At 37.5% G+C, this 26,759-nt stretch overlaps 1 protein-coding gene across 1 annotated transcript in view; it reads right to left on the bottom strand.

Annotated features, from left to right (window-relative positions):
* Positions 1 to 26,759, bottom strand: part of LOC150087133 (uncharacterized) — a 140,410-nt gene that overhangs the window by 53,459 nt on the left and 60,192 nt on the right. The window contains exons 3-5 of the mRNA XM_090371831.1: positions 21,580 to 21,698; positions 3,711 to 3,866; positions 2,148 to 2,448 (exon numbers count right to left, since the gene is read on the bottom strand). Of these exons, the coding sequence (XP_090227957.1) occupies positions 2,148 to 2,448; positions 3,711 to 3,866; positions 21,580 to 21,698 (576 nt within the window). The remainder of the gene's footprint in view (positions 1 to 2,147; positions 2,449 to 3,710; positions 3,867 to 21,579; positions 21,699 to 26,759) is intronic.

The following is a 26,759-nucleotide window of genomic DNA, read 5'->3' as shown; positions in this document are numbered from 1 at the left end:
TGCCAAACAATATGAGGTTGAGAATAGCCATGATATAAAGGTTCCATTGGAGAAGAGACTCACCAAGTTGTGAGCTGAAGTGCCTAAAGGACCTCTCACTTCAACCGTGTACTTAGAAGGATTGTTTGGGAGAAAAAGATCAAGCGTATTGGCTGTATGATTAGGATTGTCCGGTATTCTTGTAGGTAAATGAACAATCTGTGCTAGGTCATTAGTAATTGCAAAAGCCTCAGCATCTCGACCTGCTGGGTTGGTGTGACAAGAAAACGGAAGCCAGCTGGAGTTGTGACCATTAAAATCACCAAGGAAAATTACCTCACTGTTAGGAAAGTTGGACTGGAGAAAGTCAAGTTGCAAAGAGAGGAAGTCAAAGAGCTCCAAGTGATTAGTGGAGTTGGGAGAACGGTAGAGACAACAGATGAATTTGACACAATGAGGTAAAGAGATTTTAAGCCAGAGAAGATTAAAGAGAGGAGATTCCAAATTGTCAAGTCTCTGACAGGGAATATCAGAACGGACATATGCACAAGTACCACCTTTAAGGCGAAAGGAATCATACAGCAAATAATTTGGGCATCTGAGATGAGCAGTAGTTGAATCAACCGATAACTGAGATTCTGTGAGAAAAAGTACATGGGGTTTGGCAGACTGCAAGTGGAAATGGACATTGAGACCACGTATATTTGTGAAATGAATTAGGAAGTGCTTATGATATAATACGGCCTCCGTAGCCGAGTGGGCAGGAGCAGGAGTGCAGTAGCACACGCTCTTTGAGTAGACCGGGGTTCAAGCCCCCGACTGTTGAATACGGTCGATCTGCCAACTCGCACTGGACCAACGTGGCAGATTATGGTCCATTTCCCTCAGCATGAATTGTTGAGGAGGCTTCCATCCTGCAGTGGGTTGATAATGGCTGCACTTTACTTCTTTTTTTTTTTTTTTTACTTTTATGATATGATAACATATGATAACGATGAAAGTGTAGTGCAATTTCCATTATAAAAATGACCTTATAGAGAGATAAAAAGCTTAGTTACATAGCCAAAATTTCAACCTCCAAGGACTTTGAACGAATTGCAAAACAAAACAAATAAAAACTGTTTTATTGGATTCACATTATTATATTTTCACGATACCTCCATTTATTCCTACGGGATGCAAAATATGCTTCAACGATTTTTTTAAGTTTGCACCGGCCGGGGAAAACTTACATAAAGTTGAATTTCCGTAAGTTAAGTATTACGTAAATTGGAGAGTGGCTGTATTTTGGAAATTTATCTATTCTTTCGGAGAAATAAATTAGGGCATTAAAAAAGAAATCGCTTTAAAAATTTGGGATTACAGAGGCCTGACATTAGCACCTCATGCACCTATTTATAAGTACTGTACAGCCCTGCGCGCGCACACACACACACAGTCATTCAGTTCTTCATTCTATGGCAGACTGAAATACCCAAATCATAATTTCTGGCAACAGAAGTGAAATTTAAACTATATGTGTTTAAATTCATTTCTGATTTTTAAAATGAGTTGTGTTCTTTATTCCCAAATAGAGAAGGAGCCACTGTCAAGATCTGCACAGGTCACTTGTGGTGCACATGTGACCTGTGCAGATCATCCATTATGTAAGCAACATAATGGATAATATGAAGACTCAGCAACTTTTATGTTCAGTGGTATGGATGCCACAGAGACTGAAAGAAATGTCAGAAGTTATGGAGGTAAGTGTTTGAAGAAAATTGCAATTTTCAAGTGACACAGGTGCATTAAGGTCATGAATCTGTGCTTACAGTGACCACTCACAAACTTATCACAAAATGGCTTTCGGGAATGCTTCTATGCATAAGTTCATCGATGTTGCAACTTCGATGTAGTGTTCATCAATGTAAATACACTTCAAAGCACTGGCAGACCTCAGCAATGAATGATAAAATTGAAGTAGGTCAATTCTAAGAGTTAAATGATCAACCTGTGTATTTTCTTCCCTCTTATAACTCGGTATTGAATCTGTTCAATATTAAAAAAATAGGATGAGAGAAGAATTAGAAACATTTGCTTCCTTGACCCTTTTGCTTGTTCTAATTCTAATGCAATTTCTGATATTAATAACTTTTTAAATTAAAATGAAATAAATAACTTTTACATACCAGTATCAGTAAGGAGGACAGCATTTAGTGTATCTGGAAAATATGAGAAATTATGATACCAAAAATTAGCATGATCACTTCTCAAGAAGTTGAGATAGTTACTAAGAACTGGACTTGTTGGAATTTCAGATCCAATATTCACTGCTAAATTATACAATTTGTAATCTTTGTGATCCATACTTTTCCAAGCATTAAGTAAACTTCTGGCTAGTTCCGAATCTGCACTGTAACGAGAGATCATAGCCAAGAAATTTCCACGGTTACCATCATATGACAAAAAACTTTGAAGATCTGGAAGAGACTAGCAAGAAATGGAAAATGTGAGTTCAAGAAAACAATCACTTTGGTTATGATATCTTTTTCTTAAAGTGAATTTTATATATTTTACAAAAATTATTTATATTATTTCATTATATTTCATCATACATCTTTTCTATTTTTATTTAAAGCAAAACAATCTCTGACTCCCATAAAAAAAAAAAAAAAAAATCACACACATATTTACAAGACAAATTCAAAATGTCTAGTTCTTTGTAAAAATTTTACATTGTTTGGTGAATTCTTTGAAGTGAAAGAAATACCATTAGCATTAATAGTGGCATATGATGCAAGAAAGCAAACATCAGCCAAAAAAAAAAAAACCCTACCCATTTCACCTATCCATTCCGCCAATAGTCTATCTAGTTCTTCCTCGAATTTATTTAGGCTTCCACAATGACGGTGGAAGTTTGTTCCAGCAAGCAACAAATCATTGGCTAAAGGCAAACATCAGCACACAATTTCATCAACTTGAATTCATGTCCCCTCATGTCCATAATCTTCGTTATAATAATTAATTACATTGGTTGGGGCCCTTCACAAAGCCACACTGTAATCCTTAAAGGATACCATTCATAATGGGATGAGCCTGTGCAATCCAAGAATCCTTAATTACAGATGATATCATTAACATTTCCCAACAGGCTTATGCAACAACAGGATACACACCTCAGCCTTAGTAACGTTTCTGATAGGTCTTCTCTAAGATTCCAATATCACTTATTTTACAGCAATGTAATTCCTCTTTACGTTCACTCATATTTTGAACAGGCTTTCAACTGTAAATGTTGCTACAAAGTACTTATTTCAGTTCATCTACTACTTCTGCCTGGCTTTCTATGATTCTTCCACTTTGGTCATGTAAGCTGCTTATCTAATTATATTGGAAAAGTCCTCAGTTCAAGTCTTGTTTAGACAGGAGAAACTTGTATAGTCTTTTTTTCATCCCATGCCTAAGTTGGTCGGTGTCAGAGGAGGATCATATAGTTTTTTCCCTCATCCAGAAATTCGGGTTTTATGCTGCAAAACTTGCAAACCAACCACAGAACACACTCAGTGAGGCACAACATATTGACACCTCATGGCCCTAGTTTGCATAGCATAAAATCTAAATAACAACAGTGTACTGCAGCTAATATGCCATGAAAAAAAAAAACAGAGAAGATAGTATGAAGGGAAAAGTTATGTAATGTATGTAAGTTATGTAAGTTATGAGTACATTTTGTGTGTGAGACACATTATTACCTGCTGAAAATCTCTTGGTAGTTGCTGAGAATTTGGTGTCCGGTTGAAGTTCATAACAGAATCCAAAATAAATGCTCCTTGAAAGTGTGCTCTGGCTCTGTTTAATTCTTCTGGTATCAGATAGTCAGTGACAAAACTATTGCTTCCAAGAGCACCCTAGAATAAATTACAAATTTGAATGAAATTTTTAAAGAGTTAATTCCATAAATATTTTAAAATGCAAGTTGTATTAATTATGAGAGCTGTTCAAAAAGTAGTGATGACATGACTGTAACCAGGGCTCGGGAGTAGGAGTAAGGAGTAGAGTAAGAGGTTTTTACAGGAGTAGAAATAAGGAGTAACAAAATATATTTGTTACTCCTTATTCCTGTTATTATATTGTACATGCAAACATCAAAAAACAATTTTATTATATTGCACTGTCTAATTTAAATTTTAAATTTTTATCTTTTGTTTTAGGTAATATGAATTTGTAATCCTGTTAAAGTTAATTTTGTGATAAACTACTTAATTTAATTAGTCTAAAATGGAACAAAAGAAAGCTGGAGTATTTGAATACTTTGAATTATCTCAAGAAAAAAATGTCTTCATATGTCAATTGATGAATGGAGATAAGCCATGCAATTCAGAAATCAGTGCAAGGAAAGGAAAAGGAGGCTATGCACCCACCAGGTCATCCAATTTAAAACGCCATTTATAGCACTTGCATCCAGAACAATTCAAGCTTATGGAGGAAAAGGAAAACAACAAAAAGTCATCAAGTTCTAGCACAGGTTGTAAAGTAGAAGGAAAAAATATTCTAACAAAGTACTTTGAGACCCAAAAAATTACTATAGCAATGACAGCTGCTAAATTCATAGGGTGTATTATTGAAATTAACCCCAGGGACTCACATCTGGTGAGTATGGGCTTGGCACACCCAGGGTCCTCAGCTGGATATCATCATTCTTCTATTTCTTGGTGATTTCCTTCTAATTTTGACTCTCTCTCTCAGGGTAACTTGGGAATTTTTTTTTTTTTTTGGCTAGTGCAGTATAAGCTTCAGGCTTCCTTGCACCATGTAGCTAATAATAATAATAAACTTGTTGTAAAGAATGGACTACCACTTAGTGTATTCTCTTCTCCAGGTTTTATTGGATTGAGTGGTGAAATGGCAGCCAAACTGAGAGTATCTTTGGAACAACATAATATTAGGAAAATAATATTAGAGGAAGCTAACAATCAAAAAAAATTGTTGAAGGAGATGCTAAAGGGAAAGTATATTCATCTGAAGATGGATGCATGCACCTGTCAACGGGTAAATTATTTTGGAATAAATGTCTAGTCTGTGAATGAAAATAAAGAAACGATAATACGTACGTTAGCACTTAAAGATACCAAAGCGCAACATACAAGCGAACAGGTTTACAAATTGATTGAAAATGTGCTCAAAGATTTTGGAATTAAGAAGGAAAATATCTTGACAATAGTTACAGACAATGCATCGAATATGATAAAAACTGTTGAGAAGCTTAATGAGGAAAAGACAGATTTTGAATCAGGAGAAAGCTGTGTGTACAGTGATTTAGATGAAGATGAGTACTTAGACAAGACCTTGGATGCTATTGCAAACAATTTCATTGGTTTTACTTTCCCCAATGTCAACATACAACATATGAGGTGTGGTGTGCATACTTTACAGCTCGCAATCCGTGATGGTCTGAAAGGAGCTCATGCAGCTAATCTCATAAGTAAGTTGCGCCAGGTTGCTGTAGCTGCTCGATCCCCCAAGATTGATGCTATTCTGAAGAGGTGCTGCGGAAAAGGAGCTCTAATTGATCAAGCTACTAGATGGGACAGTGTTTGTTTAATGATCAAATGTCTTTTGGAATTAAAGCCTCTATTTATTGATATGGCAAATCCTGAAATAACTTTATCTAATCATGAATGGGAAGAAGTTGAGCAGCTTGAAAGATTACTTAGCCACCCATATAATGTGACTTTAAAGTTCCAAGAGTCTTACTTAACACTTGGATCATTCTACAAAGAATGGAAAAGTCTAATCTTCAAGTTTTCCCAAATTGGTGGTCTCATTGCTGATGGAATCAAACAGTCTATGGAGTGCAGAGAAACTAATTTAATAGAAAATGATATCTTATTAGCAGCAATTTATGTTGATCCAAATTACAGAATTTTGCTATCAGAGGATCAGGTAGCCAGAGGAAAAGCTGCACTACTTGATTTAAGTGAAAAAATAACAGGATTAAAGCAAGAAGATTATGTGGCCTCCCCTGAGCTTGACACATCACCTTCTTCTTTTAGTTCAGAATTTGATGAATGTGATTTTGAAAAACAGCTTGATCACCAAGAAAAAATAAAAAAGAGACGCATTCAAGCTAGTAATACATATACCAACAAAGGAGAAGCTGCAGTGCTGGAAGCAACCAGTTATGAGAAGTTCCGCTTTGATTTCTATCAAGCTTTCAAGCTAGTAATACATATACCAACAAAGGAGAAGCTGCAGTGCTGGAAGCAACCAGTTATGAGAAGTTCCGCTTTGATTTCTATCAAGCTTTAACTTTAGTGGAGAAAGTAGGTCGTACATCAACGTTACAGGTGATAGATGCAATAAAAACATATCCATTAATAGTTCAAGATGCTCTGCCACCTACCCAAGTTAGTTTTGAAAGGCTGTTTTCAGCACTCAAAATAATAAAATCTGATTTACGTACTTCGATGAAAGAAGATTTGATTGAGTCCATACTGTTTTTGAGAATTAACTCAATCTAAAAGACAATGTATAGTTTAGTTTTAGTTTTTACTAGTTTTTTGCTCTTTTTGTATTAAATAAAATTAAAAATTAGCGTATTAGTGCATTGTATTGAATAAATAATATTTGTATCAATATATATATTGTGTAATTTCAAATTTGCATTAAATAAAAAAAATATAGCTACAGCCATTTGAATTCTGAATAGTTATTACCATATAATCATAATGTAATCAGAATTCCAAAAAGTAGCCTGATAAGTCATGTGGCAATGACAAAATATTTTTTATTTAGGAGTATAATAGGAGTAGGAGTAACATTAAGAAAAAATATCTTACTCCGGAGTAGGACAAGGAGTACCCCAAAATCACCACTACTCCCCAGCCCTGACTGTAACAACAAAATAAAAAAATAAAAAAAATTATATTTACTAATAGTTTATGGTTCCAGCCAAAGGCTGATCAAGGATAAAGCAAAGTGCAATAAATTTTAATAATATATTACTTAAAAGTAGTCTCCAGCCCAAACTCAATTTAAAACATGCAAAAGGCACCTCATATTAACAAAAGATCACCCAACTGTGTCCCACAATCAAAATAGACTTCCTTTCATAGCCCGAGTGCATCCACTTAGTTTAGTCCAAGGTTTTGTATTTTTCTTGTGGGCATTTATCACAGTGGGGGTTTTCTGTGCAGAATTGTCGTGTGGGCTTTTTGCCTGTCCAGATCTAAATCTGCAGTGCTATAGATTAAATGTCATCCAAATATTTTGAAATATAACAATACCGCAATGGTACAGTGTTCGTGATATGCTGAAGAAATAGTCAGATAAATATTTGAATTCCAATAACAGTTCTGCATGATAACTAAATGTGGAACCTTATAAGTGAGTCAATTTCATATATATGAAGCATCAGATATGTGAATCTATGTACAACAGGATCTTAGCTGATTAATTGAGATTACAGTTATGCATTTAACATTTAATATTTTTATTTGATGTTGATTTAAACTGTTATTAACATTATTAAAAATTTAAAAAGTAAAGTAAAAAGTAAAGTGCAGCCATTATCAACCCACTGCAGGATGGAAGCCTCCTCAACAATTCATGCTGAGGGAAATGGACCATAATCTGCCACGCTGGTCCAGTGCGAGTTGGCAGATCGACCGTATTCAGTAGTCAGGGGCTTGAACCCCGGCCTACTCAAAGAGCGTGTGCTACTGCACTCCCGCTCCTGCCCACTCGGCTACGGAGGCCGAGTTTTGCATACGGTATGCAATACTCGGCTACGGAGGCCGAGTATTGCATACCATTTAAAAATTTAAATGGTATGCAATTTATGTATTATACTTTTTTTTATTCTATATTAAAACATAAAAAAACAAAACAATTTATAAAACATCTTATTTAAATACTGTAATGCCAATGTTACATACATTGTAAATGGGTTGAATCTGTATCAGGAAGTATTTCTAGTCCACAGCATTTACAATATTAGCTTGCGAAACAGCATAATGCAGAATGATGCTACCCCAGTCGTATTGGTCGGGCATCATTTTCATTTTCTTGTCTGAACTGTTCTGAGTGAATAGAAATTGGATGGGGGAACATGAATACAGTGTTTTCTGCAAAAGTTGAACACCCATTTGCATTTCATGCCCATGTGATTTCATTCATTATTGATGGGGTCTCAACCATGCTTTACAAAAGCAGAGAAGTGTAGAGGCATATTGCAGAGCAGCTGCAATACCAGAGCATAACAGGCAGGGGCAAAAGTTAATGACATTGTATAAACTTTTAAGGGCATAAAATGTGATATTATTGTACACATTGGCTCTAATGATATCGAGAGCAGGAAATCTTAGGATTTTGCTTAACAAGTTCAGGGCAATGGAAAAGTTAAAAGAGGAAGAGTTACGATTCAGGATTAAATTTGAAAGCATCTGCAATTCTGCCCAGACATGATAGGAGGGAACACATTAGCAGAGCCTTTTCAATCAATTTAGCCATGGAGAGACTGTACAAAGCTAATGGGGTAGAAGTTTTTCGTGCAGACTGTGCTTGTTACCAGGAGAGATTGTTTTTACAAAGATGGGATACACTTAAATAGAAGGAGTGCAAGAATATTTTCTGATGCTATTGAGGCAGTGTTAGTGAGTCAGAAAACTGCTAGATTTGGGGTATACACAGAGTAATAGCTTAACTACAGTTGCAGGCAGAGGGGAAAGTGATTCTTGCACTGCTTCTAATGGAACATGCAGCACCCTGGAAATCAAGGTGTCAGCATTTCGGGGTCTGCTGGGGATTTTCTTGAAAGAAGCAAAGACATTGACTGTGTTAGGGTTACAAAGAATAAAAACAGGTGCAGATACATTTGCATGCACACTAATGCTGGGAGCATAGTAAACAAATTTGATAAATTTGTAGTACTTGTGAAATCACTGAATGAAGACATTGCAGGGATATTGGAGACCGCAGAGGCTCACATCTGTTGAGTATGGGCTTGGCACACCCAGGATCCTGAGCTGGATATCATCATTCTTCTCTTTCTTGGTGACTCCCTTCCCTTCTACTTCTCCTTCTGACTCTCTCTCTCTCTCTGTGTAATTCAGAATTTTTTTTTTTTTTTTTTGGCTGGTGCAGCATAATCCTCAGGCTTCCTTGCACTATATGGCTAATAATAATAATAATAATAATATCATGTTAACAGACATACTGCATGCAGAATTTGAATATTGTATACAAAGAGGACATTTATGTATGTATGTATCTATCAATCTATTTTTTGTAATATGGGAAGTACATTGTATACAGAGAGGACATTTATGTATGTATCATCATCATCAGCCTTTTTCAATCCACTGCAGGATGAAAGCCTCTCCAGCAACTTTCCAGTTCCTTCTGCTTCGTGCAATGGCCATCCATTTACTACCCACAAACTCATGAATTTCATCTGTCCATCTCCGTTGTTGTCTTCCAGGTTTTCTCTTAGCTCCTCTTGGGTACCATTCTGTTATTTTCTTAGTCCATCTGTCTTCGAGCTATGTGTCCTGCTCAAGACCATTTTAGTTCTTTAGTTTTGATAAGAATGTACTTTACTTGAGTTAGCTGCCTAATCCATGTGTTTCTCTTCTTATCTAACAGTCTGATTCCCAATATAATTCATTCCATTCTTCGCTATGTAGTTCTCAGCTTCTCTTCCATTCTTTTGGTGAGCGCCCAAGTTTCACTGCCATAAGTCATAGTGGGAATTATACATTGGTTCATTATTTTACATTTCAGACAAATTGTGATATTGCTCTTCAGTATGTGACTATATTTCCTGAATGCTATCCATCCAAAATTTATTCTTCTCATGACTTCCAGCCATTTATCATTATTACAGCTAATGACTTGTCCCAGATAAGTATATAATTCCACCTTTTCAATTACTGCTCCTTCAATCATTATATCCCTTTCTGTGGCATACTTGTTCATCATTAAAACATTACTTTTGTTTTAGCCATATCATGTTTAGTCCAAAATCCTTACTAACTGTGAATAACTGATTAAGATTTTTCTCTAATTCTTTGGGATTGTGGCTTATGACCACAATGTCATCTGCAAATCATAAATGGTTTAGGTACTCTCCATTCACATTGACTCCTTTCTGCAACCAGTCTAATCTTCTGAAAGCTTCCTCAAGGGCAGAAGTAAACAATTTCGGAGATATTGTGTGTCCTTGTCGAACTCCTTTCTCAATTTTAAATTTATTACTGTCTTTGTCTAGTCTAATAAAGGAGGTAGCATTCTCACATTCTCAAGAGGCCGCCATAGCCTAGCGGTCAAGCGCGTGGGGGCATAAGTATACGTGCCTTGAGTGACCGGGATTCGAGCCCTTGACTGCTGAATATGGTTCTGTTTCTTTTATTCTGTCTATCTTGTGAACTCCTCTGACCGTTTGGTCATCCCAGAGTATAAACAGAAAATTTATTTATTTATTTTATTTATATTTTCTTCTAAATCATAATATATGGGGTATCTATGCCTTGTCTTTCCAGTGCCCGAAACATTGCCTTATACTGTATGGAGTCAAATGCCTTTTCATAATCCACAAATGCCAGGCATAATGGTGTTTTATATTCATTTGCCTTCTCCATTAGCTGTGGCATTCATGAAGGTGATCCATAGTTGAGAATCCTGTCCTAAAGCCAGCTTGCTCTTTCGGTTGATTCTCATCGAGTATTCTTTCTAATCTGTTAGTAATGACCCTTGTGAACAACTTGTAGATGTGAAATAACAAGATAATTGGTCTATAATTTCCAATTTCTGATTTATCTCCTTTCTTATGCAGCAAACCTATGATTCCATTATTCCACTCCTTAGGTGCCACACCTTTTCTAATGTATTTTGTGAAGAGTCTTGCCAGTTTTTGTGTCATGTCTCTTCCTCCCAATTTTAACAACTCTGCAGTAACTTCATCTTCCCCCGGAGCTTTCTGATTCTTCATTTTCTTTAATGCATGTTCTACCTCATGTATGTATGTATCTATCTATCTATTTTTTGTAAGGGCAGCACCTAGAACATCGGTTCAATTCCTCCATGTGTCACTGTGAAGATACAGATCACTATAGAAAAGGCCAGGCATGTGATTAGTGTTAGGTTTGTGTGAATAGCGAGTGTTGTGTTGTGCTGGTTTCTTGGTTACCCAGAAGCAGTAATCACTTTGACAGCTGCTTCTGAGTATTTGTCCTTTACCACAGGAAGGTGGACCAGTTCTGCTGTGATACACTAACGTCACAGCAGAACTGTCACATTTTGTTCCTGATGGGGTTGCTGTGATGCAACCCTACCAAGGAACAAAATGCGACAGTTGTGGCAGAATCTAGTATCCGACATGGGAAATTCGGAACTCTTGGGCATAGTATATAAAATTGTTACAAGCAGTCTTGCATGCGGTGAAGTCACATACACTACGGTTACCCTGTACAAACTCTGCATCTCACCAGATAAGACCCAAGCAATTGTCATAAGGCAACCTCAGTACTACACGGCACCCAACCATCAAGTTAAATAATTCTCCTATGAAAACAGTGACAAAAATCAAGTATCTTTGAATCATAATCGACAACATGCTCTCCTTTTTCTCACATTTCCAACATCTCATGCACAAAATCAGAAAGTATACCAACATGATCTCGAGGATCACCAGATGTGATTGGGGTTTGAAATGCAGCTTGAAACCTAGCTATAATATATAAAGCAGTCTTCCTACCAGCAGTTTGCTATGGTTCGGGCACCTGGTTTCACAGGATTACCATCCAGCAATTTAGAAGAAAGCTTAACACCATCCAGCCCACATCCTTCTCACTGTAACCAGAGCATGCTGTATTGTTAGCATGCCAGCACTCCAAGTCCTTGCAGGTGCACTATTTCTACATTTAGAGATGGCTGTGAGGGGGCTCCATTATCATCTCAGAAAAGCACTTCAAATGGCTATAATGGGCACTCCTATCAACTTAACTAACAACGTAGAACAGGAAAAAAGAAATATAATGAACCACCTTGTCTAAAATTGGCAGCAGGATTGGAATACCTCAGCTAAGGGAAGAACTACATACAGATTTATTCCCACTATATCTATGACCTACCCCCACTCTCTTCCATCATACTCACCCAGACTCCACTTAACATACTGTCTAACTGGACATGGGTCCTTCAGTGCTAAGCTTACTGAACTAGGTATATCTGATAACCCTCTCTGCCACTATGTAGTCGAAGAAAATCTCTACAACTGTCACCTCTATCATCCACCCAGAAGCCACATGCTCACACAACTACTGTCCCTCCCATGGAATGAAGAATACCTCTTTCTCAATTAAGAGGAACACTATAAACAACTGGCTGTATTTGCCCAGGCTGCATTTAAAATCAGCTGGGACTACCAACAACAACATCACCCACCATAAATAGCTCAATGGATGAAATTACCAACTGAACCTCAACCAACATTGTGTTGTCATGTGCCAAATGGTGACCCTACTCTGCTAGCACTCTAGCTTAGCAATACGTTCATCTTTTACTTCCCCTGGCCCTGGGTGGGCTCCCAGGGCTGGGGTTTTCCAGCCTTCTCCCTCCCACCTTTTTCTTCTAAAAGATGCCTTCCTTCCCTATCCTTCTAGCTTCCTCCCAACTTTAACCCACACTCTTGCTCTATGCACCCTTCTTACACCATTTTTTTTGTCTTTATCTAGGAAGCTCAGGCAACCCTGGCAGACACCAGCCAGAGAATAATGGCAAGCCTGGTTACCTCCTAGTGGTGTGTGCAGGCAATATGAGGTGTCACCAGGGGCTCTGTGGCTAAAAGCCAGAACAGATCAACATAATCCAACACAATACTACACACGCACAACACAAAACACTTTTCTGGCTTTTACAGTGGCACCGTATTACTTCACAAGAGTACCTATGGTGCAGATGTTGGAAACCACTGGTGGTGTCTGACCCAAACAATTTATACCAACTATGCACTATAGGAGAGATTGCAACAACCTCCCAGGTGGTCCAAGCTAGGGAGAGAAAAAAAGGGAAGTGTAGGGACTCATCAAACAACACTACCTAAACGGGGGGAAAAAAACCAAGCTTACAGAGCAAATAAAAAAACCAAAGTAGCAGAACTTTCATTATTAACACTATTAAAGGCATTCTGAGTATTATACAAAGCTTCTTGCACTTGAAATCATCTGATGTGAACTCTTGAAGAAAAAGGAGATTTCATTGACACTGAAGAAGGATAGATTCTTGGGCAGGAGAGAGGACAGAAGGGGAGAAGGAGTTATGTTCATAGTTAAGAAGCATATAAACTCTAAAGCAGTACATCCAGTTGACATGGTCAGCCAGCACAATGTTGAATCAATGGTATGACATAAGCACTGGGAAAACAGAAATGAGAGTAGAAGTGTGTTATAGGGTTAATGACTATGCTGAGTATAACAAACAACTTTTGAGAGAAATAGAGTGGGCAAGTAAATCAGAATGTCTGTATAATGAGTAATTTTAACTTTCCAGGTATTGACTGGAACTTGTAGGTTGGTCACTCACACACTAGCAAGACATCTGTGGATTTACTGGATAACTGTTTTCTATAGCAACACGTTAGAAAGGCGACAAGAGAGAGAGTAATAACCTTGATCTGATTATCAGCAGTGATTTTTCATGCATTGAGAATCTGCAAATAAAAGAGCCACTAGGTGACACTGATCACAACATATTCATTCGGGATTTACTTAAAGATATAGCTATTGTCAGGAGTAAATGGAAGGGCTTTTTCTTGCATAAAGGTAACTAAAGTGGTCTCAGACACCTTATAAATTCTCTACAGTGGGACCAACTGGTGATGATCTTACCAACACAAATTCTAAATGGGAAGTATTCAGGGTAATAATCATAGAAGATACTAGGCTATTTATACCAACTAAGAAATACTGTTCAAGGCTTATACTTAAATGGATGTTGGACGAATTTATAATGAGACTCATGGCAGTGAAGAAAAATACATAGGATTCATATAAATTATCAAGTGACAAAGATGCCCACAGTAGATATAAACTAGTCTGCAATCACAAAGGAGGTTAGGCAAGCTAAAGTATATAATGAGAAGTTTTTGGCAAAAGATGCAAAGAAAACTTCTTTACTTTTTACTTATGTAAACATTAGAAGGAAGGGAATGTATCTCCATTTCACATCAGCATTTTACTTGTTGATGATCCTGATCAGGTTGTTAACGAACTGAAAGTTCTTTTGTATTCACATATGAGGAATTCCTTAGGAAAGGGGATGCCAGAAGTTCATGAAATTCAAACAGAGGGATAGATAATTTTGTGATAGCTGAAAGGAAAGTGGAAGAGAAATTTTTGAAGCTAAGCATAAAAAAGGCACCTGATGTTTTTGGGATTTTTCCAATTATATTAAGGGAAGAAGATAAAGAAGGTAAACAAATCCTTAATCATAACTATGAGAGCACCTTTGGATTCAGGGGAGGTCCCCGTGGACTGGGGATGTGCAAATGCATTCCCAATTTACAAAAGGGAATAAAAGGGTGACATAAATAATTATGGACCTGTCAGCTTAACTTCTGTTCCAGGGGGAAAATAACAGAGTCATAACTGGTTAAAGAAGCAATGCAGGAACTTCTAGAAAGAAATGAAGTTATACTGCAGTCAAAGCATGGATTTTGTGTGACTAATTTGATTGAATACTACAATGCAATAACCGAGGAACTGAGCAAAAATTAATTCTGATATCACATACATGGATTTCAGAAAGGCTTTTGATTCTGTTGCACATAAAAACAGAGCTGTACAAATTGCATCAGTGTGATGTTAAGGGCAAGTACTGATATGGATGAAGTGATGGTTGAGTGGGAGAAGACAGAGAGTAGTTATCAGTGGGTACTGCTCTTCTTGGACTACTATTTTAGTGGAGCCCCAAGGTTTTGGTGCTGGACCCATTGTTGTTTTCTACATACATACATTTAAAATACCAAGCAAGCTTCCCACCACCCAAGCCGTAGCTTATATGTGGTTCATGACTTATTTTTTTCTAAATTTTGCTGTGCTTAAAACAATTTATTATTTAAAAAAGAATTTCAAATTAAACACAACTGAAATTGGAGAGCACAATGCCATTTGGCCCTAGCCAAGAGGAAATAGACTCTGGATTCATTGTTCATCCTGCCTGTCCCAATGGGCTAGGTTTCCATCCCTGCCACTGGGAGGCAGGCTCTACTATCTACCTTTAATTGCGTTCTCCTTTTAAACACAGACTAAACAAATTTATTAAAGTAAGTGAATTTCCGTTTATCCACGAACATGTTCTAGAGGAGAGAGAGAAAATCTTTATTGTACACTAAAGATACAATAATGTGCCCGCCAGGAGACCAGGGGCTTGACAATGATATAGGGTAATAGAAAAATATGTACAGTACAGTATATATAACATAACATGAAATTAACTTAAAAACGTACCATTAACCATTCAATAGATATGAATATAAGGCAGACAGTACACCAAGGTATGTACACGTTCATATGTACAAAGCACATACCAGTATTTCAGGATATTCATACAAGTCACAGTATTTCACAGTGCCAAATTGATGTTCGGTATCGCATTTTCTTGTGAAACAGTTCGTCGGTGTGCCTGCGAAGGAGTGCTGGAACTCCTGGAACAAAACTCCATGAGCTGTCGTGGTAGCCTCTCTGCACTGCTCAAAGAGCAGTGCAGAGAGGCTGCCAGGACAGCACATGGAGTTTTGTCAAGGAAATACAGGAATTTTGCTGCCAGGGATAAAGATGTGATTATCCTTTTGTACAAGGCAATGGTTAGGCCGCATCTTGAGTTTTGTGTACAGTTTTGGAGGCCTCATTTTAGGAAGGTTGCAGATCTGTTGGAACAAGTGCATAGAAAGGCAGTGAGATTAGTGAGGGGAACAAAAGGATGCTCTCACCAAGAACGAGCTTTAGTTCTGCAAATTGCAATGTCTGTAGACACCTGTCAGGTGATCCAATTGGGGTGTTTAAGGGTTTTAAAGGATTGAATAAGCTCAATGCTGATGTCATTCTTCTGTTTCTCAGACTGTACACAAGTCTGAGAGGATGTAAATTCAAATTGAGGAAGGATTTTTCAGAATAGATGTTCAGATGTTTGCCTTCAGCCAGTGGATAGTTGATTGCCAGAACAAGCTCCATCTGTTGGTGTGAATGTTTGAATAAATTCAAGGAAGAAATAGACAAAATTTTGAAGGTGATGGGGCAAGTTATGTAAGGAGGTTTTTTTTTTTTTTTTTGCCTGATGCTGTATAAGCTTGCTTTCATAACTTTCCACTACTAATACTAACAGTTTCATAAATTCAACTGCTGCTGCTATTCATCTAAGTTATCAGCTTTTATTATACACAGTCTAAATCATATGAGTTCTGTTCACAAACCTCTTTGCCTGACAAGTTTGCAGCTTGTCAAGTTTTGAAAAATTTTCATAACTAACAAATTAAATCACAAAATTGATACAATGAGACTGGTTAAATTAGCATTAGCAAAGGCACACGATCCAGGAAAGCAAGCTTATTTTGGCTGATATACCATCAGCCAAAAAAAAAACCTTATTTCACCCATCCACTTGCTCCAAATGTTTTAGTTCTGCCTTGAATCTATTTAAGCTATAAACTTCTACAATGACAGACAGAAGTTTGTTCCAGCAATCATACACCTGCTGGCTAAAGGCAAACTTCCGCAAATCTATCCTACAACTGTCTTTCCTCAATTTGAATTTATGCCCACTCAGGTGATTAGGGGCTCACATCTGGTGAGTATGGGCTTAGCACACCCAGGGTCCGGAGCTGGATATCATCATTCTTCTCTTTCTTGGTGATTCCTCTCTCTCTCTCTCTCTCTGGGTAACTCGGGAATTTTTTTTTTTTTTTTGGCTGGTGCAGCATAAGCCTTAGACGTCCTTGCACCATATGGCTAATAATAATAATGATAATAATAATTATTCTGAACAAGAGGAAGAATCCTATCAGCATTGAGCATGCTCAAACCATTCAAGGCTTTATACACCTCAATCAGATCACCTCACAGGTGCCTAGTCACCATACACCATAATTTGAAAGATTTAAGCCTTTCTTCATAAGAGCAACCCTTTGTTCCATTCACTAATCTTGTTGCCCTTCTCTGCACTCGTTGCAGCAGCTCTACATCCTTCTTAAAATGAGGCCTCCAGACCTGTATACAGCACTCCAGGTGTGGCCTGACCATTGCCTTATATACAAGGTGATAATCACCTCCTTATCCCTACTAGAAAAATTCCAGTATATCATTGACAAGGCACCATGAGCTACTCTTGCAGACCATCTGCACTTTTAAAAAAACTTCATATCTGCCTGCACAATTACTCCTAGGTCCTTTTCATTCTCTACCACTGTCAGTATAGTGCCATACAGTTGATACATTACTCTGGGGTTACTGTGTCCCATATGCAGTACTTTACGTTTGTCACTGTTAAACTTCTGTTGCCACCTCTCAGCCCATCTGCTCAAATTTTCTAGATCCTGTTGCAGCAGTGTACTGTCATTAGTGTCATTAGCAACCCTGCTGACCTTCGTATCATCTGCAAACTTGGATATTAAGCCTGATATACCATCATTAATAAATACAGAAAACAACAATGGACCCAATATTGAACCCTGGGGGAATCCACTAATAACATTAGTCCATTGATTACCAATCTCTGTCTTCACCCACTCAAATTTATCTGTAGCTGCAATTTACCTCCAATTTGTGCAGCAGTCTTCCATGTGCAACAGTATCAAAAACCTTTCTAAGATCCAAATATATGATATAAAAATTATTCTTTTCACCCAGTTCCTTTGTGACCACATCGTAGTATTCAATCAAATTCAATGTATTCAATGTCTGTAACAACCTCAAGGACCTCTGGTTCTTGAGGTTTTCACAGACATTGAATCAGACATTCTCTCATATATGCCACACAAGCTGTACTTGCTACCTGGGAGTCTAAAACGCTGATTGAACTGATATTCGGGTGACATTCAAGTCAAGTGGACCCAATTTTGGTGAAGTCCGGACAGTCTGTGACAGCCAAATCCTCTTCTTGCACCTTCACGATGATGAGACTGTTAGTAATCCTGGGTATAACCCCCATGCACAAGTACACTGTGGGTGACCACCCAGGTGTGAACCAACATAAGCAGGGGTCGAGGTGTGGCACCTACACTAAGTGGAGTAATGCCGCCCCTCTGTGTTACCAGGCAATACTAGGTGGTAGATGACTCTCATCAACCTGTGCAATACCACCACTTTGCTTATTGGAGGCTTGAAGTGATGAAACCCATGTTTAGTCTCCAGAGCTAAGTTCCGGTCAACCCTTCCCCATCTCTTCCATCATGCAGTATGACTGATGACTTTTGAGGTTATAATGGACATCAGGGTGAGATCCAATCTTCTTTACATTTTGAGGGTACAGCTCTAAAACGGTGTTTGCAGGCCGGCTGCTAGTTAGTACACTCGACCAAACCTATTGGTAACTCTTTAGGAGGAGGCTTCCAGTTCAGCTAGTGTATAACCTTGCTACCTCTACTCTGCCACATAGTGACTGGAGGGAGTCCGAGTAGTGTGTATGCGGGGGGGGCATTGTCGAGGCCACGTTATGTCAAGGATTTGTGTAAACTCTTACCATGTGTACGCCATATCCAAAAATTTCATTACTTCATACAGCATGTCCCCCCACTTTTTGTTACTATTGAATACACCATGAATTGTCAAACTAAGAGTAAGTTTATCTGCGAAAAGATCTAAATCTCCCAAATACTTCCTAGTTCATTTCACAAATATATACGTGGTTTCAATTCTAATTTAAATGATGTCCATTTCCACTTGCAGTCTGCCAAACCCCATGTATTTTTCTGACAGAATCACAGTCATCAATTGATTCAACTACTGCTCATCTCAGTTGCCCAAATTATTTGCTGTATGATTCCTTTTGCCTCAAAAGTGGTACTTGTGCATATGTTGATTCCAATATTCCCTGTTAAAGAGTTGGTAATTTGGAATCTCCTCTTTTTGATCTTCTCTGGCTTAAAATCTCTCTACCTCATTCTGTCAAATTCATCTGTTGTCTCTACCGTTCTCCCAACTCCACTAATCACATGGAGCTCTTTGACTTCCTCCAGTCCAACTTTCCTAACAATGAGGTAATTTTCTTTGGTGATTTTAATGTTCACAACACCAGCTGGCTTCCGTTTTCTAGTCACACCGACCCCACACAGATTGTTCATTTACTTACAAGAATACCAGACAGTCCTAACCATACAGCCAACATGCTTGATCTTTTCCCAACAAACAACCCTTCTACATACACAGTTCAAGTGAGTGGTCCTTTAGGCACCTTGGATCACAACTTGCTGATTGTCTCTTCTCCAGTGGAGCCTTTATCTCATGGCTATTCCCAATCTCATGTTTGGCATTACAAGAATGCAAAATGGAATAACCTGCAAGATTTCTTTTCTTCCTTTCCTTGGTTGGATTACTGTTTCAAAACTTCTGATGTCGACATTTGTTCAGATCGTGACAGTGAAATTATTCTTGTAGGAATGGAATCCTTTATCCTATACTCCACTTTAGATTCCCGTCCTTTATCTAAATCTTGGTTTTCCATTATTATTATTAGCCATATGGTACAAGGAAGCCTGAGGCTTATGTTGCACCAGCCAAAAAAAAAAAAAAAAAAATTCCCGAGTTACCCCCTGTGTGTGTGAGAGAGAGAGAGAAGTAGAAAGGCATCACCAAAGAAAGAGAAGAATGATGATATCCAGCTCAGGACCCTGGGTTTGCCAAGCCCATACTCACCAGATGTGAGCCCCCGGGGTATAAATGTGCTAAGGCTTGTTCAAGAGAAGAATGTTGCATATTGTAATTGGCTTGTTTTCAATTCTTCAGTTTCATTTTCTGCCTACACCAAAGCTCGCAACAATTGTACAGCAGTTATTAATCAGTCCAAATTATATTTTGAACAGGCTAAGAGTAGAAAACTTGCTTCTTGCTCTAATGGTAGCCGAGCATTTTGGTCTCTTGTCAAAATTATTGGCTGCAACTTTTGCCCATATCTGCTCCCACCTCTCTCAAATCCAGATGGTTCTCTTGGCATTTCAGCCAAGGATAAAGCTGACCTGCTAGTATCTCATTTTTCTTCCAACTCATGTATTAATGATCTTTGTAAAACACCTCCCACCATTCCCAACACACTCCAATGCCTTCTGTGCTCTTCCGTCAAAAGGATGTTAGAAGGATTTTGACGAATCTCGATGCTAAGAAAGCACTAGGTCCTGATGGTATTTCTCCACTTGTTTTCAAAACCTGTGCTACTAAACTTACTCCTGTTCTCTGCCGCCTTTTTTCACATTTTTTTTCCAAAGGTGTTTTTCCTTCTGTTTGGAAATTTGCTCATATCCAGGCAATTCCTAAAAAGGGTGACAAAACCCTGCCATCCACCTATCTTCCCATTTCAATTACTTCTACTCTTTCTAAAGTAATGGTGGAGAAATCAATTATCTGCCAACTCTTAAACTACCTAGAAACCTTCTGTCTGATCAACGATTACCAGTATGGATTCCATCAGTGTCGATTCACTGGTGATATTCTGGCTTATGTTACCCATTTATGGACAAATTCAATGGAAAAGTTTGATGAAACACAAGTAGTTGCTCTTGCCATCTCAAAGGCTTTCGATCGTGTTTGGCATAAAGGTCTTCTAAACAAGCTTCCATCTTATGGTTTGTCAACTGTTTTTTGTAATTGGTTATCCAGTTTTCTCTCTGATCGCTCACTGAGGGTGATCGTAGATGGCTCTGTCTTCTAACTCCTTCACTAATAGTGGTGTTCCCCAAGATTCAGTTCTTTCCCCCATTCTTTTCCTCTTGTATATTAATGACCTTCTTCCATTGACTGGAAATCCTATCCATTGTTTTGTAGATGATAGTATATTGCATTCCACCTTCCATTTTGAGAAACCTTGCCCTGCTCAATCATCTTCAACTTCTCGAATATTCTGCTACCAATTCCTTAAATGCTGATCTCCAGGTAATTCTCCACTGGGGCAAAGACAACTTAGTTGATTTCAATCCTTCTAAAACTCAGTCTTGTCTTATATCTCGCACAAAGGATTCTTCTGCTCCTGATATACCCCTGACTCCCTTTGTTTTCTCAATTGTGGCTCTGTTAAATGTGCTCAAACAATAACACCTTTCCGAAAATTGGAAGGATCACCTATCTCTGTTATTTGCTAAAATATTAAAATTTGCATATAATATATAAAATGTATGATTTGAATAGTTTATTTTATGAAATATGAAATTTTTTTATGGTAATACAGTGTTTAGGTTTTAAGAGAGGAGAGAATTTTCTCAAAACTTGTGTTTTTCATCATTTGAACTAGAATCTATATTATATATACTGCACTATAATATTTCAACCAGAAAAGCATGTTCTTTGCATACATGTTTTTTGTGTAATATGAATATCTGTCTCAAATTGTGATTATCAATGTAAACAGAGAACCAAAACTTACATTTTCCTCCATATCAAAAGCAACAAACATCATTGTATTGTTGAATCTACATCGAGAATTAGTTATAGCTCGAGCAGTTTCTAACATGACAGCCACACCAGATCCATTGTCATCAAGCCCTTAAAAGAAAAATAATATGCCAGGAACTCAATACAGTGTCAGAATTCTAGCAAACAGTGAATATGGTCATTAACTAATCTGTTTTAAATGAAATTTTTTAAGAATAAAAATAGGCAAAATAAAAATTACAAGGTGTTGGTATTAGTCTTAGTATTAATAGTGGCAATTGATGCAAGAAAGAAAGAAATTTTATATAGCATCAGCCAAAAAAAAAAAAAAAAAAAAAAAAACCCTCCAACATCATTCATCCATCTCCTCCATGGTTTCAGAAATAATATTATTGGTTTGTCTACTTCTACCGTGAATTTATTCAAAGTACCGACATCCACAACAAATGGAAGTTTGTTCCAACAATCAACTACTACCTGGCTGAAGGCAAATTTCTGCATATCTGTCCTGCAACCATCCATCCTCAATTTGCATTACATCCCTCCCATCATATGTATAGACTGAGCAATAGAGAGAATACCATCAGAATTATTCAATCCATTCAAAGTCTTGAATATTTCAATCAGATCACCTCATAGAAGCTTAATCTTCAAATATTGCAATTAGCACAACTGAAACCTTTCCTGGTAAGTACTATTCTGTTCCTAAAACCAATCACATTGCCCTTCTCTCCACCTGTTCCAGCAGATATACAAGTTTCCTAAAATAAGGCCTACTGCTCTTTATGCAGTACTTAAATATCGCCTAACCATTGGCTTGTACAAAGGTATAATCACCTTCTTATCCCTGCTAACAAAATTCTTGTATATCATTGACAAAACCCCATGAGCTGTCCTGGCAGCCTGTCTGCACTGCTCATAGGACTTCATATCTGACTCCATAATTACCCCCCAGGTCTTTTTCATTTTCCACTACCCTGAGTGTAGCATCACACAGTTAGTATGTTAATCTTGGGTTAAAGTGCCAGCTACCCAGTTGCAGTACCTAGCATTTATCAATTCTTCAACTGCCATTTTTCAGCCCATCTCCCTAATTTTTCTAGATCTTGTTGCAGGTAGCCAGGTAGTCAGGAGCATGAGTGCAGTAGTATGCGCTCTTTGAGTGGACTGGGGTTCAAGCCCATGACTGCTAAATACGATTAACATTTGCATTGATGATTTATTATAAACTCCACTCACCTGGTGGTCGTGCCAGAGTATAAACAAGAACATTTTTAATTATTGTCATTAACCACCCTGCCAATCTCTGTATCCATCTGCAAAAGTAAACATCTAGCTTGATATATCTTCATCAATATCAATAATAAATAGAGAAAACAACTATGGGCCCAGAACTGAATCCTGGAATACTCCACTGATAACATTAGTCCACGAAGAGCAGCACCTATTAATAATCACTCTGTGTTCTCCCACTCAACCATCCCTTTATCCATACCAGTACCTTGTCTTTAATACTACACTGCTAAAATCTATGCAGCAGTCTTTTATGTGCAACATTATCAAAAGCTTTCCTGAAATCATGTACAGCAGGCCCCCGTTATAACGCAGTTCGCTTTACGCTGATTCGCTATAACGCAGTTCTTATATTATAACCCGTATCTGACTATAACGCTCTTTTAAAGATTCCATTTTTGGCATATTTAACGAAATCGTTTCATTTGATGGAGTCGATAGCTTGAAAATGAATATAAAAATACGGTTAAAACGTTTCCCACGCCGACTTGAGAAATATTCCCACGCTCAGTGAAATTCTTTCACGCGCTAATTTAATTGCAGTACAGTGACTTTTTAAGTAGTTCCGAGATCAACATTTTAAAAAATGATCAAGTATATTGCTTGTAATATTTGCTTTATATGCATTTATCCGAAGTCTAGTCATCACTCAGTACAGTATTAGACATCGTGCATAACGGACAGTTTACTTGAACATTGTATCATAATTAATGCAACCAACGCAGTTACATTTTCGAAGAGTTAATAATGGCCAATAAGAATGAAAAAGCAACAACGTCTGGGCGCAGTACGAAGACTATAAATGTAAGAAAAATACTACTGAATTTGAAAATTAAATTAGACATTTTGAAGCGAATTGATTCCGGTCAAAGACAAGCGGATATGTGCCATAATTTAGGACTTGCAAGTTTAACTGTAAGAACAATTATAAAAAAATAAAGAATTAATTTTAGCAGCGGGAAAGATAGCTGTTCCACTGCAAGCACTAGGGCTAGGCCGGCTATTAGGATTGAAACAGAACGACTTCCGATGCAGAATTCAGTCAAGTTAAATATTATTAAAAAAAAAAAGAGAGAAAGAGGTTAGTCAATATGATGATCTGAAGAAAACTCACCTAAAAAAAAAAAAAATGTGGAACCATTTAAAACTAGTAAGGGCTCTCCCTCTTACGGCAGCGAGAGGATCAGAGTGGAAGCAGAAGGTGCTAAGAATCTCTGGGTACGACCAGGCTGCCATACACGGAAACTGAACTTGGCCTGTTATAACGTAAGATCACTCATCGGTGAAGACAGGATATTAGAGCTGGAAAAGGAATTAGAAAATGTGAATTGGAATATCATTGGTTTGGCTGAAACAAGAAGAAGAAATGAAACACTTATAAGTTTATCAAGTGGAAATCTGCTGTACACCAATGGAAACAGTGAAAGGAGTGAAGGTGGAGTTTGGTTTCTAGTCAATAAAGATTTTAAAAACAACATTTTGGAATTCAAAAGTACATCACCAAGGGTGTCAAGACTAATACTCAAGATTTCTAAGAGGTACAAGCTAAAGATTACAATGATTTATGCACCAACATCGAGCCATGATGATGAAGAGGTTGAAGAAATGTACACCGAAATTGAGAGTCTTCTAGATGAGCAGAAAACCCACTATACTATTATTATGTGAGACTTCAATGCTAAGGTTGGAAAAAGACAAAACAGCGCAGAAAGTGGAACTATAGGAAATTTTGGAATTGGTGAAAGAAATGAAAGAGGTGAAAGGTTTGTGGAATTTGTGGAATCTCAAGGACTGTCAGTAATGAACACTTTTTTCAAGAAAAGGATGAACAGAAAGTGGACATGGAAGAGTCAAAATGGATTAACTACTAATGAAATCGACTTCATCCTCACTAACAGAAGATATATTGTGAATGGTGTTACCGTCCTGAATAAGGTAAATGTTGGAAGTGATCACAGAATGGTAAGATGTACACTTGATATAGATGTAGGAAAGGAAAGGAAAAAACTGACTCGAGTAAATAATACAAAGGTCTTTGAGATAACAGAAGAGGAGAAAAAGCAGTAGGTACTGGAACTTAAGAACAAGTTTGAGCTTCTGCAGACTGCTCAGGACCAAGATATCGACAAGGAATATTAAAACTTTTTGAAAGTGATAAAGCCCAAGAAACCTATAGGGAAATCCAAAGAAGAAAAAATTAGTCAAGAAGCACTTGTGAACCGAAGACGACAAATGAAAAGCAAGAAAAACACTGACAGGGAGAAAATTGAGTATACTGAGTTATGCAAAGCCATTAGAAAGAGACTCAGAGAGGACATAAGAAGATTTAACACAAGAAAAGTAGAACAAGCATTAAGGGAAAACAAAGGATTTAAATCAGCAGCCATGAGCAGTAATACAGAAAGACAAATGATACTGAAACTGAAGAATAGCAATGCTGTACTTATAAACAGTGGAGAAGGTATAATTCAAATAGCAGAAGACTACTATAGTGAATTATACAAGGAGCAGAGGAATGATGCCAGCAGTGGGGAAGATGGATTGCAAAGTAGCAACACATACGACATACCCGATATTCTTCCTGATGAGGTAGAACATGCATTGAAGAAAATGACGAATCGGAAAGCCCCGGGGGAAGATGAAGTTACTGTAGAGTTGTTAAAATTGGGAGGAAGAGACATAACACAAAAACTGGCAAGGCTCTTCACAAAGTGCATTAAAAAAGGTGTGACGCCTAAGCAGTGGAATAATGTAATCATAGTTTTGCTGCATAAGAAAGGAGATAAATCAAAAATTGGAAATTATAGACCAATTATCTTGTTATCCCACATCTACAAGTTGTTCACAAGGGTCATTACTAACAGATTAGAAAGAATACTTGATGAGAATCAACCGAAAGAGTAAGCTGGCTTTAGGACAGGATTCTCAACTATGAATCACCTTCACGTAAAATCACAGCTAATGGAGAAAGCAAATGAATATAAAACACCATTATGCCTGGCATTTGTGGATTATGAAAAGGCATTTGACTCCATACAGAATAAGGCAATGTTTCGGGCACTGGAAAGACAAGGCATTGATACCCCCTATATTATAATTTTGAAGAAAATATATGAGAGTGCTACCTCCTTTATTAGACTAGACAAAGACAGTAGGAAATTTAAAATTGAGAAAGGAGTTCGACAAGGAGACACAATATCTCCGAAGCTGTTTACTGCTGCCCTTGAGGAAGCTTTCAGAAAATTAGACTGGTCGCAGAAAGGAGTCAATGTGAACAGAGAGTACCTAAACCATTTGCGATTTGCAGATGACATTGTTGTCATAAGCCATGATCCCAAAGAATTAGAGGAAAATCTTAATCAGTTATGCATAGTTAGTAAGGATTTTGGACTAAAGATGATATGGCTAAAACAAAAGTAATGTTTTAATGATGAACAAGTATGCCACAGAAAGGGATATAATGATTGAAGGAGCAGTAATTGAAAAGGTGGAATTATATACTTATCTGGGACAAGTCATTAGCTGTAATAATGATAAATGGATGGAAGTCATGAGAAGAATAAATTTTGGATGGATAGCATTCAGGAAATATAGTCACATACTGAAGAGCAATATCCCAGTTTGTCTGAAACGTAAAATAATGAACCAATGTATACTCCCCACCATGACTTATGGAAGTGAAACTTGGGCACCCACCAAAAGAATGGAAGAGAAACTGAGAACTACACAGTGAAGAATGGAATGAATCATATTGGGGATCAGACTGTTAGATAAGAAGAGAAACACATGGATTAGGCAGCTAACTCAAGTAAAGGACATTCTTATCAAAACTAAAGAACTAAAATGGTCTTCGGCAGGACACATAGCTCGAAGACATGA

This window comes from Mastigoproctus giganteus, chromosome 4, assembly GCF_048544385.1.
Source record: "Mastigoproctus giganteus isolate SK-2022 chromosome 4, ASM4854438v1, whole genome shotgun sequence".
NCBI classification, from domain to species: domain Eukaryota; kingdom Metazoa; phylum Arthropoda; class Arachnida; order Uropygi; family Thelyphonidae; genus Mastigoproctus; species Mastigoproctus giganteus.
Note: the sequence above shows the minus strand (reverse complement) of the source record. Positions and strands in the feature narration are given on the sequence as shown.